The sequence below is a fragment of the Tympanuchus pallidicinctus genome, unplaced genomic scaffold (genome assembly GCF_026119805.1).
Source record: "Tympanuchus pallidicinctus isolate F22 unplaced genomic scaffold, pur_lepc_1.0 scaffold31, whole genome shotgun sequence".
Lineage (NCBI taxonomy): Eukaryota > Metazoa > Chordata > Aves > Galliformes > Phasianidae > Tympanuchus > Tympanuchus pallidicinctus.
Genome location: NW_026294749.1, coordinates 7,766,442 through 7,788,487, shown reverse-complemented (window position 1 = coordinate 7,788,487; position 22,046 = coordinate 7,766,442). Strand labels below are relative to the sequence as shown.

At 40.7% G+C, this 22,046-nt stretch overlaps 1 protein-coding gene across 4 annotated transcripts in view; it reads left to right on the top strand.

The window, feature by feature from the left end:
- The first annotated feature begins 354 nt into the window (after nt 1-354).
- Nucleotides 355-22,046, top strand: part of CAP2 (cyclase associated actin cytoskeleton regulatory protein 2) — a 64,808-nt gene continuing 43,116 nt past the window's right edge. The window contains exons 1-3 of one of the 4 annotated variants that reach the window (XM_052697801.1): nt 355-584; nt 11,350-11,474; nt 14,972-15,072. In XM_052697801.1, coding sequence (XP_052553761.1) covers nt 11,351-11,474; nt 14,972-15,072 — 225 coding nt within the window. In that variant the 5' untranslated portion in view covers nt 355-584; nt 11,350. Of the gene's footprint in view, nt 585-1,146; nt 1,193-11,055; nt 11,191-11,349; nt 11,475-14,971; nt 15,073-22,046 lie in introns of those variants that run through there. The other 3 variants (XM_052697804.1, XM_052697803.1, XM_052697802.1) reach the window with 3 other exon arrangements.

Genomic DNA, 22,046 nt, shown 5'->3' with positions numbered 1-22,046 from the left:
CTTCCCACACCGTCCCGCTCCCCTTTCCCAGCGCACGGCGCTCCCGCTCGCCCAAGCCGTGCTCGGCAGGCAAGCGGGGCCGGCGCACCTGTGGCCACGGCTGCCCCTGCCCTGCGTGCCCCTGCCCTGCGTGCCCCTGCCCTCGCAGCCCGGCCGCTGCCCGCGATGCCGCACGGCTGCCATTTCCTCTCCGGCACCGCGCTGCCGTCACCGCTAAGAGACACCTCAGCCTTTCCCTCTTCTTCCATTTTCACACTCCACCCACTTTTTGCTTTCTTTCTCCGTCTCTGTCACCGTCTCTCTCTCTTTCTGGACTTGTCTTTATTTGGCACTCCCGGAAGCCGACGGGCATTTCTCTCCCTGCCTGCTCGGGCAGCTGATGTGACTGACTGACACCGGCTCCCGCTGAGCAGGAGGAGGAGGAGAAGGAGGAGGAGGAGAAGGAGGAGGAGGGAGAGCGACGGCGAGGAGAGGCGAGGCGAGGGAGGGGGGGAGCGAGTGGCCGGCCACGGATTGTCATTGCAGAGAGAAGGAGGAAAAAAAAAAAAAAAAAAAAAAAGGGGCTGAGCGGGTCATCAAAACAGGTAATTCAAGAGCAGACAGCGCCGGGAGGGGCGGGATGCGGGGAGCAGCCGGAGCGGCCCGACCTCCTCCCGGCCGGCTGCCTGGGGCGGGCCCGGGGCTGCGGGTGCGCCGCCGAGCCGGAGCGGAGGGGCCCGGCAGGGGTTGGGCCGCAGCGGACATCTTGCGGGGGGATGAGGGCACGGCCGGGGACGCGCGGCTCGGGGATGGGCGCCGAGAGCATCTGGGTCGCGGCCCGGCTGCCGGCTCGGGTCGGCCCGTCAGCCGCCACCTGCGCGGCACAGCCTTGCGCTGCCCTCGTCGTGAGGAAGTAGCTGGAGGGCGAGAAAAAGTCCCGAAAAACGGCAAGAGGGTGACGGTGCCTCTCTGGGGTCGGACTCGGAGCCCTCGAGCAGCACGAGTCCGGGGGGTGGAGGTGGTTGTCCCGCAGCCCCCGGCCCGACTCCTGTCGGGTCTTGGAATGACCCCTGCTTGTTCACGCAGACCTGGCAGCGCACCCGGCCCCTCTCTCCATCAGCGCGAGGTGATCTCATTTTGTGCGAGGCAGCTGGAAGGCTCGCTGCTTAGCCGGGCTCCAAAATGTTGGTTGAGCCAGAGGTGTGCGTTGGAGGTGAGCGGAGATCCAGGTGCTGAGCAGCCCCCGGTAAAGCTGTGAGCAAAGAGCTGGGTTGAACGGGATCTCGGCGAGAGAGAGCTAAAGAAAAACGTAACATCTGTATAAATGCGTGTATGTATGAGGGATTCCACAGATCCTGAAGGATGTTGTGGGGGAGCAGGAGGAAGACAGAAATCAAGAATTGTGAAGCTGAGATGCTGCGGTTTGCAGTAACTTGACAACTGAAAGGAGCACTCCCCCAGAGCCTCAGCACAAAGCACAAAGCTTGCCATGACCCCAGCTGGAAATGTAAATCTGTCCTTTGCTTTGAGGGCTGCTGTTGAGCTGTACCTTATCAACTGTGAGGCTTTTAATCAGTTAAAATGCTGACTTCTTAGTGAGTAGGGGCAATCTTAAAAACAAAGTCTATCTGGAGAAAAAAAAAACCATCAAGCCCATACCTGTCTTTATGTGTATTACCTAGGCGTGGTTGTCATTGAATGATAGAAATAGTCTTCAGAAAATAAAATAAAATCCTGCATAGAATTAGGATTTTGCAATAGTAAAATGATTTAAGGGAGTCAAGTTTGCAGGAGGCAGAGTGGGATCAATACTTCATTTTTTAATTACTTTTTTTCTAAATCTGACAAATGTGGCAATGGCTCCATTGTTCTGTGAAACTGCGGTCAGAAAAATAGGACTATTTTAGAAATGGAACTTTAAACATGATTTAAAATAGGAAAAGTGTTAGATGGAATGAGTTGAAACTAATACCGTACTCCCAAAGCTGGCCTATTAAAGCATTACTAATAGTTGGACGTCCAAGTTTATGCAAACTGTCTCCTACCGTTTCTTTTTAATTAGCTCTTATGCAAACAATTAAAAACTCTGTTCTGATTCTATGTGTTTTCAAAAGAGGGGTTTCGTGACAGTGAGAGAATCTATATTGAGCAGGTCTGCCCAAGAACAAAAAGCAATACAGCTACTGTAGCAAAGCCATTTACGCTGAGCAACGTGACATTTTAGGTCTTGGGCATAACAAAAATGTCAGTCTTCAGAATGTTCTGATGATTCCTTTGTTTCTTTCCCCTCAAGTGAATGATGCTCAGATGTGGAAGGTGGACAGGCAGAACTCCAAATGTCATGAATAAAATATGTTTTCTCAATTAAATAAAAATGAAGAGAATATGCATTATTTACTATTACTGTAGAGCAGTTGTATGACATGTTTTCATTATTCTTTGTCACCAATGGCACTCAGTGCAGAGGAAAAAAGGTGGTGATTCTTGATGTATCATGAGAAGACATGGCAAGATATGTATGATCTTGTCAAGGATGCTAAGATTCCATTTATTAACAAAACCCCTTCTCATTAGAATTTCTAGTCCCAGTATATTAACTATTTTAGCCATTTAAAATACTAAAGTCAGCCTGAACTAGAAATAAAACCATAGAATTAAAATTCCCACAGAAATAAAAAAAAAAAATCATGGGAATTGGAATTAGCAGGGATTAGAAAAAGAAGTATGATGCAGAAAGGAGAACTGGATGCAGAACAGTTGTGTTCAGCTCACAGTCTTGACATTGACTTGCAACATTACCTGGAGCAAGTCACAGGGCCTTTCCATGTTGCAATCTGTAGCTTGTCAGAGACGGTAACATTCTGAGAGGTTTGAACTCCAGAGAGAAAAATGGTGGGCAACCAAGTATCTTAAAAAATATTCTTTGTGATCCTTCATGCTTTTAAATGATGTGCGCAATGGTAGGAAACTCAATAGTTGCAGTTTTGCCTAGTACATCGTCTGACACGGGGAAAGACAATATTCTTTGTCATATTCATTGGTCAAAAACAAAACCAAAAAAATGCCTCCAATAAATCAGGTATAAATTAGTTCAGTTATTCAGGCAGCTATTATGATAGAATCACAGAATCCTTAGAGTTGGAAGGGACCTCTGAAGGCCAGCTGGTCCAATTCCCCTTCAGTGAACAGGGACATCCACTGCAGGATCAGGTTGCCCAGGGGCCAGATCATATAAAATGGTAATTTTTTTTTTTGCTTGATTAAGCACTTTCAATATAGAGAAATAACTTGAATTGCCTTCTCTAAAATTTTAGGTGCATCTTTTGCAATAGGAGGAATGCTTGCCATCAGTATAATTTTTTCTGAGATATACAGTCAGCTCCAGCTGCTCTCATATTTTAAAAAAATTAGTGCTATTGACAGATGTGTTTTACTGACTCCCAAATAAATGCTTTGAACTCAAAAGGCTCAGCTATTTTTGGAGAATGTCACTCCTAGAACTATGCCAGAATATCAACACCTCTGCTAAGCAGTGAACACTGAGATGACAAAAGCACACGAGTGCAGCTGCACCTATGGCAGGGATTCTGCTGATTCAGCTTTGTACAGCAAGAGCATGAGGGATTTTTTATTGTTTTGCTTTTTAACTTCTGTAACTTTTGTCACCATGATAGCATGACTTAATGGCATATGTAACACCTTAGTCTGTATACTGAGTACTTTGGTCTTTGTTTCTCCTGCAGAGGTTTGGATATGCTGTGTCAAACCTCAGGGTGCTTTTGTTACCAAAAAAGGTCCCACTGAGGCTACTTTTCTGAATATATTAAAGGAGAATGCTGTGTCTGACCCACGTGTTGCAGAGGAGGAAAAAAAACCTAAACTTAGAGATTAGAGAAATTGCTTTCAAAATCCAAAGCAGCAGTAGTGCTATTCTGGGAATCAAAGGCTTTATGTGGTGTATATTAAAAAAACAGGTAAATGGTCGAGTCCCTAATGGAATAATGTCTTATTTTTCCAAGAAGACATGCTCAGATCTTGTCCATTACAGCTATGTTTTCTATTATTTTAAATACTCTATTAGTTGCTTCCTGGAAGGAATGCAAGGAATGATTTACATTTCCATGTGTGTCATTGTTTAGACAAAAGTGATAGTTGAGTAATTCACCTAAAAGCTCTGGGTCCTCTGAAGTACTGGGAAGGCTACTCTTATAAACATCTAAGATGAATCCAATTGCATCTTTCTGGGCTGAAACAGAGGAGGAATAAGAAGCTGAACATCTCAGATCTTGTACATGAGCAAAGTTACATGGATTAGCATTATAACTCAGGATCTCTAAGGATTTAGTAGATTACAGCAGGAAATAGAAAGGTCTTTTTCAGTAGAGGTGCCCATTTCATCCTGAATCAGAAATGAAGGTACAGTGCACTTCTAGGATTTCTAGTAGCACTGCAGAATCAGTGATCTGGATTTTACGATGGGAGGTAGGCCAAGGTGTAGAGTTTTTGTGATCAATGAAGATCAAACAATAACGCCACAGTCGTTGTGGAGTGAAGGGAGTAGAAGGATGGCAAAGTGTGCTTCAGCCTTCCTGGCTTCTCCATGCTGAAAGAAGGGTCAGTGGTTGTAGGCTGAGCAGGAGAGCATCAGACAGAGCGCTGAGATGGTAACTGTGGCAGGACATTCTGGGAAGAGAGCTAGAGAAGCTGACTTGACTGAAATTAACCCCAATAACTCTGACATCTGACGTATGTCCACCAATACTTCTACTTGTAGTACTCTTTGTTACTCACAGTTGCTATTGTTTCACTTAATGTGATTGATTGCATCGGAGTGACTTCCTTTGCACAGCCAGAGGAATGCTTCTTCTGACTTCTGAATTCAAATGAGATACGTTCAAGCAATGGATGCATTCCAGAGTTGACTTGGCATGCCTGCTCTTGCAGGTTGAAATGAGAAATAGCTGCACGAGTGGAAGGGATTTCCATCAGTGTGAATGGTGGAGAAAGCCTCAGATAATCAGGAAATTCAAGCTTTTGCTCAGTATGGATATGCAAGCAAAGTAAGATGTGGTGGCGTTCTGGAAGGCCAACCTCCCAGCAAACAACATTGTTACTAACCCTGGTACTGAGGAACTCAACAGTCTCATCTTTTCTGAGAAAAATAATTGCATAGTTTGTATTTTTAGAGTTTGAAACTCTATTTGTTTGGTGTTAACTTTCTCCATTTGCTTTTCTGTCACATGCCAGAAGTAGTGAAACACAATGGAGGGTTTTGTGCTTTGTGGAGTTTACTACCCTTTTGAGCAGTACAAATTCAATTTGGTTGGAATCATAGCATAAATAATCTTACTGTTCAGTTATTATGAACTGAACTGAAGCCCTTTAATAAAATCAATGCCTGCATGTAGTGTTTTCTCAGAGCAGCAAGGCAGTCTGCTTACATACAGTAATTGGACTTGTGACAGGTAATTAAATGGCTTGTAAGGCCTTTAGGATGCTTGATTACATGAAAATCACTATGCTGATACATAGCAAATGAAGTGGATAAGAACACTATGTATCAGTTGATTGAAGAGACACTAAAGCTCTTACACTTCATTGGATGGAAAGAAGAAAATGAAAACAAGACAAAGGACTATAAGCAGCGGTAACATTAAAAAAAGGAGCGTAGAAAGGAGAATGTACTTGGAAACTGGGTTGCCTTGGTTATTTTAAGTCAATCATGCTTACACAAGCTGTCAAGTCTTGACTGCTTCAGTAGATCATTAAATAATGAACTTGTTCTTTGTGATCACAAAATTGGTAAGACAGCCAGAATTATTCAGCAAGGGGTGGGAGCTCTTCACAAAACTTACATATAATTAGAAATGAACTGATAATTCAGGAAGCACTAAGCTCATACAGGAATACATGACATATTTTATAACTTGAACACGGGAAGTACCATACAAACGTGCAGAAGTACTCTGTGGTAACAACAGTCAGCAGTCTTTGGGATACCTATCAAAACAGAGATGGCTTTACAAAGCCAGTCTGTAATATTTTTAAGATAGTGGAATACAGAGATGCCTCAATTCCTTTCCTGCCTGCTTATTTTTATCAGCAGGGAGTAGGCACTGGGAGTGAAGGAAGCAGGGCAAGAGCTGGTGTACAAGCAGCAAAGTATATTTTGTGGTACCAGTGCTATAAAGCCAGACAAAGGAAAAAGTATAGGTTAAACTGAAGAGGTACAACATGAACTTGTCTTTTCTTCTTCTGCACCTTGCCAGTTCTACACCTTTTCTGCTAATAAAAAGTAACCCTTTAAAAACAATCAGTATGCCAAATACAGACGTCTACAGGCAAGATTATTTTGGTAGCACACTTTTGTGTGCAGCAACACAGGTCTCATTTCTAGTATACAAACACACACATAGAGCTAAACAAAAAGCAGAAGTCACCCATTTTTGTCTGCTATAAAATTTGGCCATATTCACACACACACAAAAAAGAAAGTTGTTACAATTCTAAGTACATTTAAATATACAAGAATACATCTTTTACTTGGATAAAATAAAATTTTCCTATACTTAGAAGAGCATGGCTTCCAAAGGAACTCATAGGAGACACAGAGACAAAACAAGACTAAAAGGTCATCAAAAGCTCTAATTTGACCCCTGGATCATTCTCATATAGGCCTTTTCCAAGAGGTCCTCTGCTTTAATCCGACTTGACATCACTTTGACAAGCCTCTGTTTGCATTCCTCCCATACAGCTAATTGGAAACAAAGCACAAACCATACAAGGTAATGTTTCTGTCTACCAACACATTTTCTTCTAACCAATACGTGCTTGCTCTGTGATCTCCACCCAAAAGCTTTTATGGTAATAAACCAGATAGCTTCAGCAGCACCTCACTCACCATTCATCTGGTAACAGCCTGCTTCTCAGTTCTACTTGGGAATGAGCAGCCTCCAAGACCCCCAAACCAAGAGGTTTTCATCGTTTGGACTAAAATGGGGTGGAGCAAGAATTTGGATCTGATGCCAAAGACAGCAAAAAGGCTGCATGCTCTACACAGTCTGGAGTTGGTACCTACAGCTGAATGGCAGTGCAGGAAAGCTAGCCAGTTATGGCTCAAGCTGACTGTGTAGAAAGTGTCGTAGGATGCTTTTGTAATTTGAAGGCACATTCAGAAACATGTATCCTTTTCCCCTCCTTTAATATACACTGTACAGAAGAACTTTTTGAGGAGACCACGCTTTCAATCTATAAGGCATTTGTGACTAGCTGTAAGACAGTACTAGTTGGCAGTGTGAGGATTTGCATATTTTGTTTATCACATATCTCAGTAGCAGTTTTTTAAAGACTATGAGAGGAGACACATGTAAAGGCTGCAATACTTTCAAGAATAAAACTGTGTTTTTCCAAGCAGCGTAGCAATGTTAGATGCAATGAAAATAACGGATTCTTGCCTGCCATAGGTAACTGCCCTTTTTTTAGCATAGAGAAGGAAAGCAAAATCTAACCTGTAGCATCTCAGATGATGAAAATGAATCAGACTCAGTCAGTGTCACAGATGTGGGAGGAGTGGTACGAAAGAAAAAAAAAACAAGCACAAAACAAATAAATGAAAAAAAAACCCTTTTTTTTCTTCTAAATTAAAAGAGCACTAGGAATTAAAGCAAGCCATGGAATCTCCTGATGATATTTGATGATATTTGTCAGAATATCATACATGACAGGGTGGCACCATTCCTACATTCAACCTGCCATTTTTATGTGCCTGACAAATCAACTCTTTTGTTTATTTTTACCCCTTATGCTGCTACACTGTTCCTCCCTGTGGGCTTGTTACAGCTTGTATCTTCTTGAGACAGAACAATATGGTCCTCTGTCAGAAGTCACATGCAATGATAGCAAGCATAGTACCTGTGTGTTTTGGCTTACGGTTTGACTGCTGTTTGGGATGAACACATCAGGGAATTTTAGCGTACAGACAAGTTTCTTCCATTGATAGTAGATAAATGGTGCTTTGAGACAGGTGTCAAATTGGGGAGTAGAGCAGTGCTGTTCTGTGTACAAGAACAGATCTGCTTTTTGGTCTTCGTTGTGTCCTTCTTCGCTTCTTTAAGTGAAGAAAGGATTGATAGTTGCATTGCCATATGCCATTAGCACCCCACAAAAGATACCACTGACAATGATATATGTCAAAGATACATACTCTATGAATCCTCTGTGCTTTTTGGGCACTAGAGCAATGCCAACATTTAAACAATTTGTTCCTAGCTCTTAGCTGACTGTGTGTTCAATGAAGAACATTCTGCTTCTCCACCCAGAAAACTGGATCCAGGATTACACTGGACCTGAAGTATTATTGGTTTTAACTCCTTATAGGTAATCAGCATCAAACCTGAAAAAGGTGTATGAATAACCACATCAAGAACAAAGCTTTAATTAAAATCCCAGTGAAAACAAGATAGAGAATCTGGCTTGATGTAAAATCTAGCTTCATGGCAGTAGGGACATCCCGCAGATGTATTTACATCCTCTTTATTAAGATGCAAAGATTTTATTTGGCACTGTAAGTAGACCGGTCTCATTTTTATTTATAATTTTTAGCCCTGGTACTGCATTGCACAGACTGCTTCACAGAGTCAAGCTCTGCTCTATGCTCTGAGCTCTTTTGAGCTCTGGCTTTGCGGCATCAGTTTGACCTTCCAGAGTGCAGTATGGACTGTTAACTAATCAGATGGACTCTAAATACAGGTCAAGAAAATGATGAAGGTTTTCATAATGTGAGTCAAATATGTGAATCTCTAAATACAGGCAAAGTTGCCAATGTATAGACTGAAAACGGATCGAGAGAGTTGTGCTGTTGGCCAGTGGAGTCTTTACTTCAGAACAGTAACTCTAGTTCAGTCTTGTTTGTAAGAAACCTAGCTGGAGGCATTCAAGGCCAGGCTGGATGTGGCTCTGGGCAGCCTGGTCGGCTGGTTGGTGACCTGCACATAGCAGGGGGTTGGAACTGGATGATCACTGTGGTCCTTTTCAACCCATTCTGTGATTCTGTAATTGTCCCACTGTTGATATCTGATTTTAGAACAACATTGTAGTCTTGCAGCTTTTTGGCACTGGATAAAACTGTGAAGAATATCGTGAACAAAAGACTGTTGCTATTGGAAGGTATTGCATAGAAATGTCCACAGGGTCACTGGGTTATTCCATAGAGCTTCTGACTCCATAAACCATATTTTTAGCATCTTACAGGGGCCGATTTCTTGGGTAGAGCATTACAAGTCTGATCTATTGCTGTTTGTTTGGAAGATTCCTCCAAGTGTGTGTAGTCACATCAGAACCGAATCCTTCAACAAGCAAAATCAGGCTAAAGAGACAAAAAGGAGCCACTCTTCCAAAGAAATTTTGTACTTTTCATCAGTGGAAATTTTGGAGCAGATGGAAACAAATGTAGTTACGTATCAGACCATGTCTTCAAGTAAAGACAAACAGGAAATACACTGAAATATACTTTAAAATGCTGATGAGAAGAACTGACTGTTAGTATGCTTCAGTTCGATCAGCCAGACTTTAAACTGCTCTAGAAGATAACTTTTAAAAGAAGCACATTTTGAAGCTTTTAGCTAGTAGAGTAGAATGTGAAAAGAATGTGCCCTTAATACCTTTGAGGAATGAGTGCTTTGTTTTAAGAAAAAGTTCAATATTTTCAGAAAAAATTTGCACATTTCAGAAGCTTTCCTGACACCTTCATGTTACTCCTGCCAAGATAGTTGTAACCTTACAAATGTGAATAGTTTTTTTCGTTTTGCTTCGGAGAATTCATTATTTTTCAAACAGAACAGGGTACATTTTAAATACATGCAGAAGTGTCCCCCCCGAATTTTGGACAGTGCTTATATGCACGTTGATTCATGTTGTCCTCTTTCAGGGGTTTGCTTTTTTTATTTAATGTAAATAGGGAAAAAGAAAGGAAAAAAACAACGCATGATCTCCAGACAGAACTTTCTCATGAGAATGGTTCTCCCAAGACTTCCGCGTTTTAAAATGTTCTGTTTCACTCTTAGGTCAAACACAAATCTCATATTTATAGGGCAAAGCCTGAAAGCCCCACCTTGTTTGACAGCATGACTCAACATCAGAGCTCTGCATGTGCTCCCACCATCCTCATAGCTTCTCTCACGCTTAAATTTTCAATATAAAAATGATTATAAAGATTACAAATACTGATTTTTAAATCAGAAGCCCTTCTTTTCATATTACTCTACTTTTTAATAAAAGAATTTACACTTTCTCCCCAGGGCAAGGGAACACTGAAGGAGCATTATTTTATTTGTTTTGCTCACTAGAAAAATATTGCATAGAGTAGGGGATATAAGCCATCGTGTGGGGGCTCTGCTTGAGCTCATGTGGATCACGTTTTCATCGAGAGCCATGGATCACCACCGGCTCCCTTACTGTATGTCACTCAGAATAAAACACCCACAACCTTAAGTTAAGACCATTTGTTATATTAAACTATGGGAGATTTAAACATAGCTTTCTCTTTACTTACGTAACTGTTTCTTAGTCTGTAGCGTATAGAGCACAGTGTTCCCTGAGACATTGGCTAGCATTCAGAAATGTCAATGCCTACACTTCCCCACATGTAAGAAAACAGACAATCACTTCATGGAGAAATGAAATGGTGTGCAAATTGCTCAAAATGTAGCCTGATTTCTATTTCATTTTGCATCAAATCTCTGTTGCAGCACTGTGCAAGTAGGCTCCTGGCTTTTTCTTTCCAAATGTTAATCAGTGCTTGATTTGAAAAGCTTGGGATGCACTGATTGACATCAGGTGCATTCATAAGAAAAAGAAAAATAATTAAGAGATGGGAAATCACACCAGAAGAACAACCAAAATAGCCTCTTCACGATAGTCACTCAGTAAAGTGGTTGAGCCTTACTACAAAGTCTAGAAGACCCAGGCAGATTTCAGCGTGTATTTTTAGAAATGTCAGGAGGTAGACACTTAAAGGCTGGCTTTTAATCAAGTTTTAATCAAATCTGTATTTTTGCCCCAGGAACTGACTGATGCAAATCACTGCCGGCATACGTTTCTACCAAACACATTTATAAAGATTTCACAAACTGTCCAAGTACAGACTGCCCAACACCAGCAGTAGTTTGTGTCCTTTTACAAGGAAAACCGAAGGCTGAGCACTGATCAACAGAAGTAAGTTCTCATTTGTCAGCTGCTTCACTGCAGCCGGAAGGACAATAGTACAAAAAGGAGCTTTTACCATAAATGTTGATAAAGCCATGAGTAGAACACGAGGTAAAGAATGGGCTTTGTCAAAGGGGTCTAATGCTCTTTCCTGAATGACTTTTTTAGAATGGCAGAGAATCATGGCTTGATGGAGAGATTGGAGAAAGCAGTGACTCGACTTGAATCATTATTTTCAGATTCCCAGAGATCTGGTGGAATGGAGTGTGATGCGATGAACGGTGTCAATGGAAGTAAGTCTCTTTTTTTGAAGTACCACCTCTTTCTGTTATTAGAAATCCAGCTTGTAGGAAGAGCATGTGTTTGTCTTCTAAGCATGATTACAAACATACCTGGCCTAGAAAATTCAATATTAATCATACCTCTTAAATATGTGGTCCATATTTCAAGTTTTATTGCTCTCTTGATTTTAGCATTTATATTGTTGTAGATAACTCACCACATAACATCTCCTTGAGCCCAGTTAGCAGAAGAAATGAGACGTCTCAAAAATGCACAGCATCAATGCTGCTAAAGATGTCAGCAGTATAAACACCGAGTCTGTTTTCCAGCTCTCTGAATTTCATGCTGTGCACCATGATTTAATCGATTACCATCCTTAATCAAATGTGAGTTTGTTCATAAGCGCTTGCTCACCCAGATCTGCCACACATCCTTGGCCTTACTTTTATTACTCTTGAGCTCTCCTTTCTCAAGTGGATCTCCAAAGCACTAACTGGAGATACATGAAAAAAACACCTGTCCTCATTTATCTACCTCATACTGCCAAATCATTTTTTCCACCCCTTAATTTTTTTTGTTGTTCTTGCAGTCTATAGGATAAATAACCTTATAAAAGTGGTAGTACTGATGTTGGTTTAATAGAAGTACCTCTTTCCTTTCTCAGGAGCTTTAATTTAGCTTTTTTAAACCCAGAATCCCTGCATATGTCCCTGTCTAATCTTCACATCAGTTGCTTTGCACATTCCTTAGCCCTTCCCCACCTTCTTCTTGGGAGAGCACATCCTGTCATGGACTTGGTATACAGAATGCTGCAGAAAAAGTAGAAAGTTGTGGGCAGCCCCCTTATTGACAGAAGCAAGTTACTGTGTGATGTCAGCTGCTTTGTTGTAACTATATGCCAGCCCTTATCCAACAACACATGTGGCTACACATGCTATAGGCCTAAATGCTAGCAGTTGCTGTGGAGCAGCTGATTGAAAGCAATGTTTCTGTGGCAGGAAGGGAGCATCTTCCAGGCTTCCAGAGCAGGGGACTTAGCTGGTCAGAGTGAGCTTCAGTAGTAAAATGTGTACAGTGGGGAGAAAATCCAGACAGCTTGTAAGCCTTAGCAAAGTAATGGAGAAATATGAACCATGCACAAGTAAATTGATTGCTACTAAGAAGTCTACATTTTTCAAAAACATTGGCTTTGATCCTACAATGAATCAATTTGGGTGAGTCTCTATTAACACAAAGCTTAGAACTGCAGAACCAGGGCTGCTTTTACAAAGGAGGTCAATTCACCCCCAAGAAAATCAGCATATCCTTAGCCTACCCTACAAATCGAAGAAAGATGAAGAGCCTCACCTTCCTCCTTCCTCCCTCCCTCCCCCTCCAGGGAAGCAGAGCCTTAAAAACCCTCAGCAGGTCCTCAGAAGAAACTGACTGACAAGTGTTGTGTGAGTGAGATTGTAAACCACACCTGCTGGGAGAAGCAGCAGCAAGAAACTGATAAGAGCAGCACCATGGGGAGCTGCCCAGGCTGAGCTGGCTCACATTGAGACTCAGGAATCAGCTTTTGCTGATGCAGTCAGGACAGACTGCATCCGTTTTTCACTTGGAATGACTGATGTACAAACAGTGCCACAAACATAATTCTGTATGCTCTTGTTACTTTGCAGAGGCTCCCATAAGTCTCCACAACAATTGCAGAGCTGACAGTCTTACAGTGCTCTTTTTCTACTTTAAAACAGATACTCTGCCCAAGAATGTGACATTTCTGAAGTCCCTAGTGGACTTTGCTTTCTTCTTCTACACCCTCTTCCCCTAAATGACCATTCCATAATTAGAATTATCCCCAAAAAATAAGCTTGAGTTTTTTAATTTAGTTTTTTTTTTAAAAAAAAAAACAACAAAATAGTAGGGAACATGAGAGGAATGTAGTGTGCTTTTCCTTTTTTCCTAAATGGCACTACAACAATGGGATTGCAAACAAATCATTCAATTGCTCTGCACAACTCACAGCACACTCTAGTAAATGCTCCTGGGAGTTAGCTGTATTGAATAGTAAAAAATAGCAGTCGCTTTCTAGTTCTGCATAGCACAAATGCCATTTGGTGAACTGCTATTTAAAAGTGTGCTCTAAAGTAAAAGGTTACAATGATTCTCTTGGAGACGCGCACAGATTTCAACAAAGAACATAAATAGGCTTTGGAAAGCATCTCTACAACTAAAACCTTTTGTTGCCTGGGTCATTTGAGGGGTTTACACACAAGCACTGAATATGGAAGAAAGCCCAGAAATTCCTCAGAATTAAAGGTGAGTGACATCAAGAGAACAAAAGAAGCCTTGAAATCCCGCCTAGTTGTCTAACTACAGTTTTATTTTGCACAGGCCATTGCAAATTCCCATTACCAAAGCCCTTCTTTTTTCTGTCGAGGAGCCAGATGACTCTTAGGAATTAAAGAGGGCTTTCAAGATTATGAATTTGGATGCAGTAGGTTAAAGCACTCTCTCTGAAAAAAGCCTGGTACCTCTTCAGAGCAATCTCCAGGCTTTTTTAAGCAGGCAGAGAGGCTGGAAAGAATTTTCACCATGTTCTCTCAGATGCTACAAATGCCATAAATTCACGTATGCGTTGCTCATGCTGGACTTAACAAAAGTTCTGATGCACCAACAAGACAGGAGGATGTGCTAGAGAGGAAGGAGAGGGCTGGAAAACGCTGAAGGAAAGAGTTCTTTTTCCTTCTTAAAGGATATCACACAAAGTGATTTAGAAAGCCAGTTATGTAAGAAGCTGAGTCCCACCTTGGTCTTCCAATTGTCCATCAGATAACAGCTCCTTATACTGTATAAAGCACAATAGTTCTGTTTTTCTGGCAGAATATATACCACGTAAATAGTCTGAGGGATGTGTCATCTACAAGATTTGTTTGAGCCTTCTTTCTCCAGTGCCTGTTTTGTACGGTCACACAACAAAATAAGGAGATTGCAATGTCTAAACTGACTGTCAGTAAATTCTAAATGCTGGAAATTTAATTACTTGTTATTAATGGCCACCAAACAATACAGAAATCTTCAGGAATGGGTGGATAGTATAAAAACAGTTGTTCAGGACTGTGCAGATTCTTTTTAGGGAGTAATATTTGTTTTTTGTACAGTAATAGAATTTTGTTAAGACAACCATCCTTGTTGCACCATTATGCTTTTGAAAGGCTGAGAGATGTTTACTTTAGCACCTGTTATTTTAATACAAAAGAGGCGTCCCACAGTATGCAAAGTAAAATCTCTTTGTGCTCCTTGACAAGTTTTACCAGGAGCAGTATTTTTCCTTTTTAGAAACTAAAAAAAATATATATAATGCATCCTTTTTCACTGATTTCACAAATCAATGAATACAGCAGAAATTAACTTATTTCTTTGCTATTTCCCCATTTCTTTACTATTTCCCCTCTATGTGCTACACAGGGAAGTCCTATACTTTGTTTACTTTATGGACCCATTATAATGGAATGTTCTTCTTCTGTAGGCATAGCTCCATACGTGGAGGCCTTTGATAGGCTGCTGAATGGAAGTGTTGCTGAGTTTCTCAGGTACAGCAAGATTCTTGAAGGTGATGTGAAGACACATGTGAGTATTACTCAAATTTTCTGCCCATAATATAAATGTACACATTTTGGAAGCTGTGTGATCAGCTTTGATGGCTGAGTAAAGGAGAATTTTAATGGCAGTTCTCTGAATTATTTGTTCTTGATAATACTGGCATAACACACTGGGGGCATTTGGCTGGGGAAGGGCTTTTGCATTCATGAGAAGAGACTTTTCTATAACACCCAAAATCAAACACCATAATACACAAAACCTCTAAATATTCTCAGGTGCAAGCAAGTTGAATTGTCCTGTTGGCTGCTAAGCACTTTGCAGGACAGGAACAAACATAATTAAGAACAAGTGTCAGCAACTGAGAAACAACAGGAAGAAAGGTGGATCAGAGCAGTGGCAACAGCTCATGGACGTGTCTGCTAAGCATCTACATCATTATACCACTTAATTAGCTTTGACTCTCTTCTTTTACTCGTATCTCTTTCATTTGGAACAACATAGAAAACCAAAAGATGGGTCCATCAGACATCAAAGTGTCTCTTTCTTACCATGTATATCATAGCAAGAAAGTGAAATGGTATTTTCATGATGAAACCAGTTTGTAACTTTGTGATCAGAGTTTGTTTGTTTCATTACTTTTTTTTTTAAATACTGTCTTCTCTAAATTTGTTAGTGATAGAATGAAAAAAATGGGCTCATTTTACTGCAGTTCACAACAGCTTATCTATACGTGTCTTGCCAAGAAATCACACACAGAAGACATACGGTCACTTTGAGCCTGGTCTGGAGGAGCATGAAGCTACTGACTTTATCTAGTAGATCCACGCAAGCAGGCCTTTCTCCACATGTGTTAATCATTCCCCAATTCCTTGCAGCTGCTGCTCCACATAAAAAAACCCCTGTAGCCAGAAAAGCGTGTAGTTCTACAGGAAACTGGGATTGAAAGGACGTAATAAATACTTTGCAAGGCAGCCAAAGTAACAGTCTGTTCGCAGAGCAAGAGCTCTGGGATTCTTCTGTCTGTGCCTTTTCTGTGATATGATATGTTCTCGTTAGCAGGGTAGAGATTCTGACCTAGTTAGGCCTAAAATACTAGAGAGAGTAGGAGATGAAATGACTCTTGAGGATCCTGATGTTTTCAGAAAATGCCAGACTTCAATTTAACTTGAAAGCCTCTTCACCTTAACAGTTATACAGTATCTTATAAGATACTGTATGTGTACTTAGCTCTTAAAATAAATAAGGGGAAAAATACCAAGCTGAGCAAAAGAAGTATACCTCTCATTGAGCAGGAAATTGATCCCTGGAAAGGATCTGTTCTATCTTTGGCCATAAAGATCATAAGGCACCATTATTTTGCACTTGATTTCTCAACAGTCTAAACCTGGTAGATAGCAATAGGCACAGTACTGCACTCCAAGACTAAGCAATAAAAACGTTTGCATGTAACTTTCCAAATGACTGGAAGTTTTTGTAATATTATTATTTTTTTAATTTATGGTGTCTGTAAATGTTTAAATCAGTAAGCATATTAATTTACATATTTGACACTTATCACTGAGTCCATATACAAAAATGTTTATAATTTATCTCTCAAGTCTGTGGATAGTCTGCAGCATATTGTTGATGATAGTGTAATGCAAACTGTGGCACAGAATGTATGTTAGGACTATTAGATTAGACATAAACAACTTCCCTTTACATAAAGAAACTGGTGATTCTGATTGCAGCCTATTAAATATTCTGAAATCTTAGATTCTGAATATACAGGATGAAGCAGACTGTGGTTGCCTTATGCTCATACTTATCACAGCAGCAACATCTGTGCTTTACCTTAACAAGTGGAACAAGGAGTATTTTTCTTCTGGGTGTCTTATTATGTGTCCTCAGCATTATACTTGCAGCTGCTGTCTCTGCCACATAATTAGCTGAAGGGAAGATTGTATTTTATTTCAGAAAACACCTGTTGCCTAGAAAACCTCACATACCTGACTCACCAGAATGGTAATATGAGAGAAAGGGAGACTTTATATTATGCTACAGAAATAAAGGATTTAACATGATGTGTTTTGTGCTGATTGCTGTAAGAATTGTGTGGTTTGTGTTTCTGGTGAAAGGAAGAACACAGCCATAACTAATATCCGTTGGGGAGCCCAACTCCTATTCTTTCAGCATGCTGAAACAGTCTATTGAAAGCGAACAACAAAAAGAGGACAGGCAGCTAGCTCCTGGCTCCATGCAGCACAGTGGATTTCACAAAGATTATTTTATCAAAAAAGCGTTCTGCTTAGACTCAATCTTGAAAGCAACTTATTTCTCATTCAGATTACAGTGTAAGCAATGCTGAATCTCTGAGGTCAACCGCAGTACGGAAACAAACCACTTAAAGACAGAGAGAATAGTTAGGTTTTTTACATAGTCTGTTTAAAACAAATTTACCTCTGTAAATGGCTAGGATGAGATCCTTTGGCTGTCCTGTCACTACAGCAGAAAGACCTGGTGATTATATGGGTACTTCTGTGGCATGCAAAGTGCCCTACGGGCATATAATTTATGAAGCTGTACCTAGACATAGAATTAATGAAGAACTTGTATTCTGTCCATGTCATAACTACAGATCGTGTGAAGTCAGTGGAAGAGTGAATATGGCCAGGACTGCTGCCAGCCAGCTGTCCTTGGCCTGACATACCCGTGTCTTGAAAGCTGTCACCAGCTATTACAGTTTAGAACAGCCACCCTGAAGCTGATTGACCATATGTGCCAACATCGGACCATTCTTCTGTCAAAATGAGGGAATTCAAAAGCAGTAGAGGATAGATTGTGGGGCTGCAGTATAGACAGTGTTCTTATAATCAGCAGATAGACAGCACTGGCTGACTGCTCGATCACAAAATGTAGTCCTATCAGTATTTGCCCAGACGCATCCACCACTACAGAAAATGTGCTGAGGATGATGGAGAGCTGCCTGTGGGAGACACAGCCTGTCTTCAGATCGTATCCCAGTGAGGAAGCTGGGCATTCATGTCTGATGGGCTCTGTCATGTCACAGCAGAGCGAGCAGGATCTTAGAAGGCCACGAGCAGATTTTTTGTGATGAACTTCTTCACACTGTTTTTGTTTATGTGATACTGCAAGTGATAAGATACTTCGGCTTGAATTTGAACAATGTACCAGATGGGACATAGTGATAAGAAGAGAATGTACTAGTTCCACAGGAAAAGGACTGATAACATAAAATGTCCATATTATGATATTTTATGTGATACAGAACAGAGGAGAATTACAGCCTTCCTGTCAAACAAATCGACTAATACTTCCTATTTTAATTATTTTATATTTGTAAAAATCTCCTAACCTCCCAACCCCACCACTTCAGAGAAAATATTGTCTAGGGGATTCAGTTATGTTTCTGTTTCTCTCACCCAAGCTATTTAGCCTGGAAAGGAAAACTATAGAAATATTGATATCTTTTTCCTCCTCTCTATCATCAACTTCCAGCTGCTGACCTGCAGAGCTCAGACAGACAACCAGTAACATTGTGGAGCATACATCGGAGTGCCAGGCAATAAAAAGTTTGTTGGTTGGCTTGCTCCTTCCTGGGACAGTTAAGATATGACTCATTTACATGTGTGATACACAAACAAATAGCTGGGGAACAGCAATTTCCAGCATGTTATCCCATCTGCAGAGGCTCTCTGTGTGCATGCACTGATCTACTATTGTGAGCAGGGGAAGCAGCGTTCACATTACTGAAATTTTATTTGCTTATATTTACAGAGGTTCTCTTTTCTTTATCTATTGTGTGAAAGCCTCTACTCTTTCCAGGCACATTCCGTGTAAATACAGTCAGGCATCTGAAGGCAAGAGCTATCTTTAATGAGGTACATTTCATGAGTTATCTTTATACTTGCTCTTGGAAAAGCTCAGTTCCAGTCTGGACTGTCAACAAAGTTAAAAAATCATCGCTTTCTCATTTCATCCAAAAAGTAGTAACTACACGTGAAATTGCCACATCTTGTCTTTTCTTGTGCGTGATGTTGATGAGTTACTCAATGACTTTCATAGCCTTGAACTTTGAACAGGATGTGCTGTCTCTGGTACACCAAAAAACACTTCTGCACTTCATATTACCTAATCAAAGCACAGACTATCAAACCCATTATCTGGCTGATTCCTCATTAACAAGCAATTTGCTTACAGGGCAACAGAATGCACAAGTGTACTCTCGTGTTGTTCTTTTGTGCCCAGAGGCTGTGCGGTTTTAGGCATTGTGTTGAAAGTTGAATTAGAGCTCAGAGAAGAGGATGATGTCAACATGCCCAAAAAGAAGCTTGCTGTCACGCTGCCTTTGCATTTCTATGCGAGGTATTTTCTGGTGGATGAAATAAACACCAAACCAAGTAGCTACCACAGGAATGGAAAAAACAGAATTAAAAAAAAAAATAAATAAAGACAAGTATTTTTATACACCAACAAAACAGCTGAAAGAAAGAAACTAAGCATAGAAAACAGTACTGCCATCCACTAAAATCAAAAACAAACAGAAAGAACCGAAACAAATAATCTGCGATGAAAAAACAGCCTTGGGAACGTAGCAATATTAGAGTTGATTTTTAATGATATTGCAGTCATATTTCTCACCCTGCACGTGTACAACAAGATAGTTCATAATATAAGCTATGAAAAATGTTTGCTTAAATATGACACAATATACACAATGAAGCCAAGTGGCTAATCCAGAGCAATTACCACTTTTAGGTGCTTTACAACTTTCGATTTGTCTGCTCCAAGGGATGACTTCATTTCTAGACTAAGGGTTGGATCTGGCTTACAAAATAAGCAGGATTTACTGGGTCAGGTGAAGGCATGGTAACACTTGTCTAACTGAAAGACACCTGGTTGGCAAGAAGAATGGCTCTGAAACATGAATAACCTGGCCTGGATTGTCCAAACCAACAATCCCTGAGAGACTGGGAGGTTTTCTGTTAATTTTGATGAAAACTGGATCGAGCTCACAGTTTCTCAATAATGTCATTGTACTAAATGCAGCCTGCTTTTTCTCTTACTTAAAAAGACAAGGAAGAGAGTCTAACAGACCATACTGAAAAATACATGACATGGTGGTCAGTACTGGGCAATTAGTGTATTGCTGCCATGAGAAACATGCACCTGCAAATACAGGGTAGTATTGGTCAGAATATACAATGAAGATGTTCCATACAGTATTGCCTCAGTGCTGTCAAACTCAATGCTGTCAAACAGTTTTCATAGCCTGTTTTCATGGAGCTTGCTTCTTTGCATATGGAGTAGTTCCCAACTAAATTCAAATGTTTGTTTCATAGTGGAGTTGATCAGAGGACATTTCTTGGATTAGAGTCTAATACCCTTAAAGCAGAAATTATGTCTGTGCGTGGTTATCCAGTAAAATAAGACTGATTTCAAAAGGATGCCTGAAAAACGGTATCAGGAAGATTTGTGTGGGAAGTCTTAGAAGAATGGGAAATGAAATTAAAACTCCATCATGTTTGTCCAGTCTTTTTAAGTCTCTAAGTCAGAACTGATTATATGCTCTAGCTCATGCTAATTTTATTATCCTCTAAAATGTTTTCATTGAAGCCCTTTAAGAGCAAATTTGAATCTGCTGACATGAGAACTGTTCTTCTTGGTGGTTTTCTATGGACTCGTTACAAGTAGACTGCAGACCTAGAGGCACAAGTGCCCCACAAGTTGAAGAACACTGCAGCAATTTAACCAAAAGCCATAAGGTAATAAAGTTACGCGACTAAATTAGTTAGCCAAATGACAGGTAGTTTTTGTGTGCGGACCAGCTGCACTCGCAGCTGCAGACACAGTGTGACTGCTTCTCGGTGAGCCTGTTGCAAAGTCATGGGGCAGGACAGATCTTAGGAAACCACGGAGAAGATTATTGGGGAGGACTTGAGACATGGAGATGGCAGAGACCCAAGGCCCATGAGGGAGTTGTCAGAAGCCTTGATAAGATTTCAGATTTCAGTCTTTTACTGTTCTGATTCAAAGCAATCCGGGCTTGCGAGGATGTAGGTGACAGTCATCTTTAGTTACTCCACCTCTGAAAAGTGAGGTCTGGGCTTCTTACAAGAGTAATTTGCAGTGAGCCACTCACAAATCAGACTATATTGATGCATCAGGAAAACTGAGACAGAGAAGCAGAGAGACAATTCCTGCTTTCATCATCAGGATGAACTTGTGACTGAAAACTCTTCCTTTATTGACACCAACGCTCATGGTTCTTACTGCTGTAGGAGGAACTACAACTTCAAATTGAAGCTGTAACGCTATGTAAGCTCATTGATTTCAAGCTGCAGAATATGCATCCATCGATGTTTGAGTTTTTTTAACTTTTTTTTTTTTCTTTTTTTGGTACCATACTGTGACACTTATCTCCTGTGCTTGATTAACGTCATTTGTTGCTATAGGCTATGAGCAAGCCTTTTGTATTGTTCAGTCTCATTCTTTCTAAAGAGCACATATACGCTCTTCTCACTCATCCTGCCTCCCCATCCCTGCCCTGCTTTTATTTTGTGAGTTGGTGGTTGCAAATGTTTTGAGTGTATAGAACTGCTAGGACTGGAAAGTGAGAAGGCTGTTCATCGCAGTCAGCAAAAAAAAACAAACAATGAGCTCAGAATCTGGCTCTTCAGATAGTTTCTAGCAAAAAGGAGTTCAGTGAATAATGAAAATTAAGCCACAAGGGAAACCAATGTGCAGTTTCAGTGTTGTTTTTAATAAGCTGGGAATACTGTCAGGAATGATGAGATAGAATATGGCTACAAATCTGTATTGCCTCTTTATCCAGTTTGATTTGTATGATCCATGTAGCAGGATTTCTGAATGTTAAAGAGTCCATTAGAGGAGATTAAAACATGTCACTGCCACTGCTACTTCCATTAGTCTCTTGACATCCATAAGTGGATGTATTTCTATAATTAATCTGAATTGCAAAACAGTTCAGTTATTTGCTT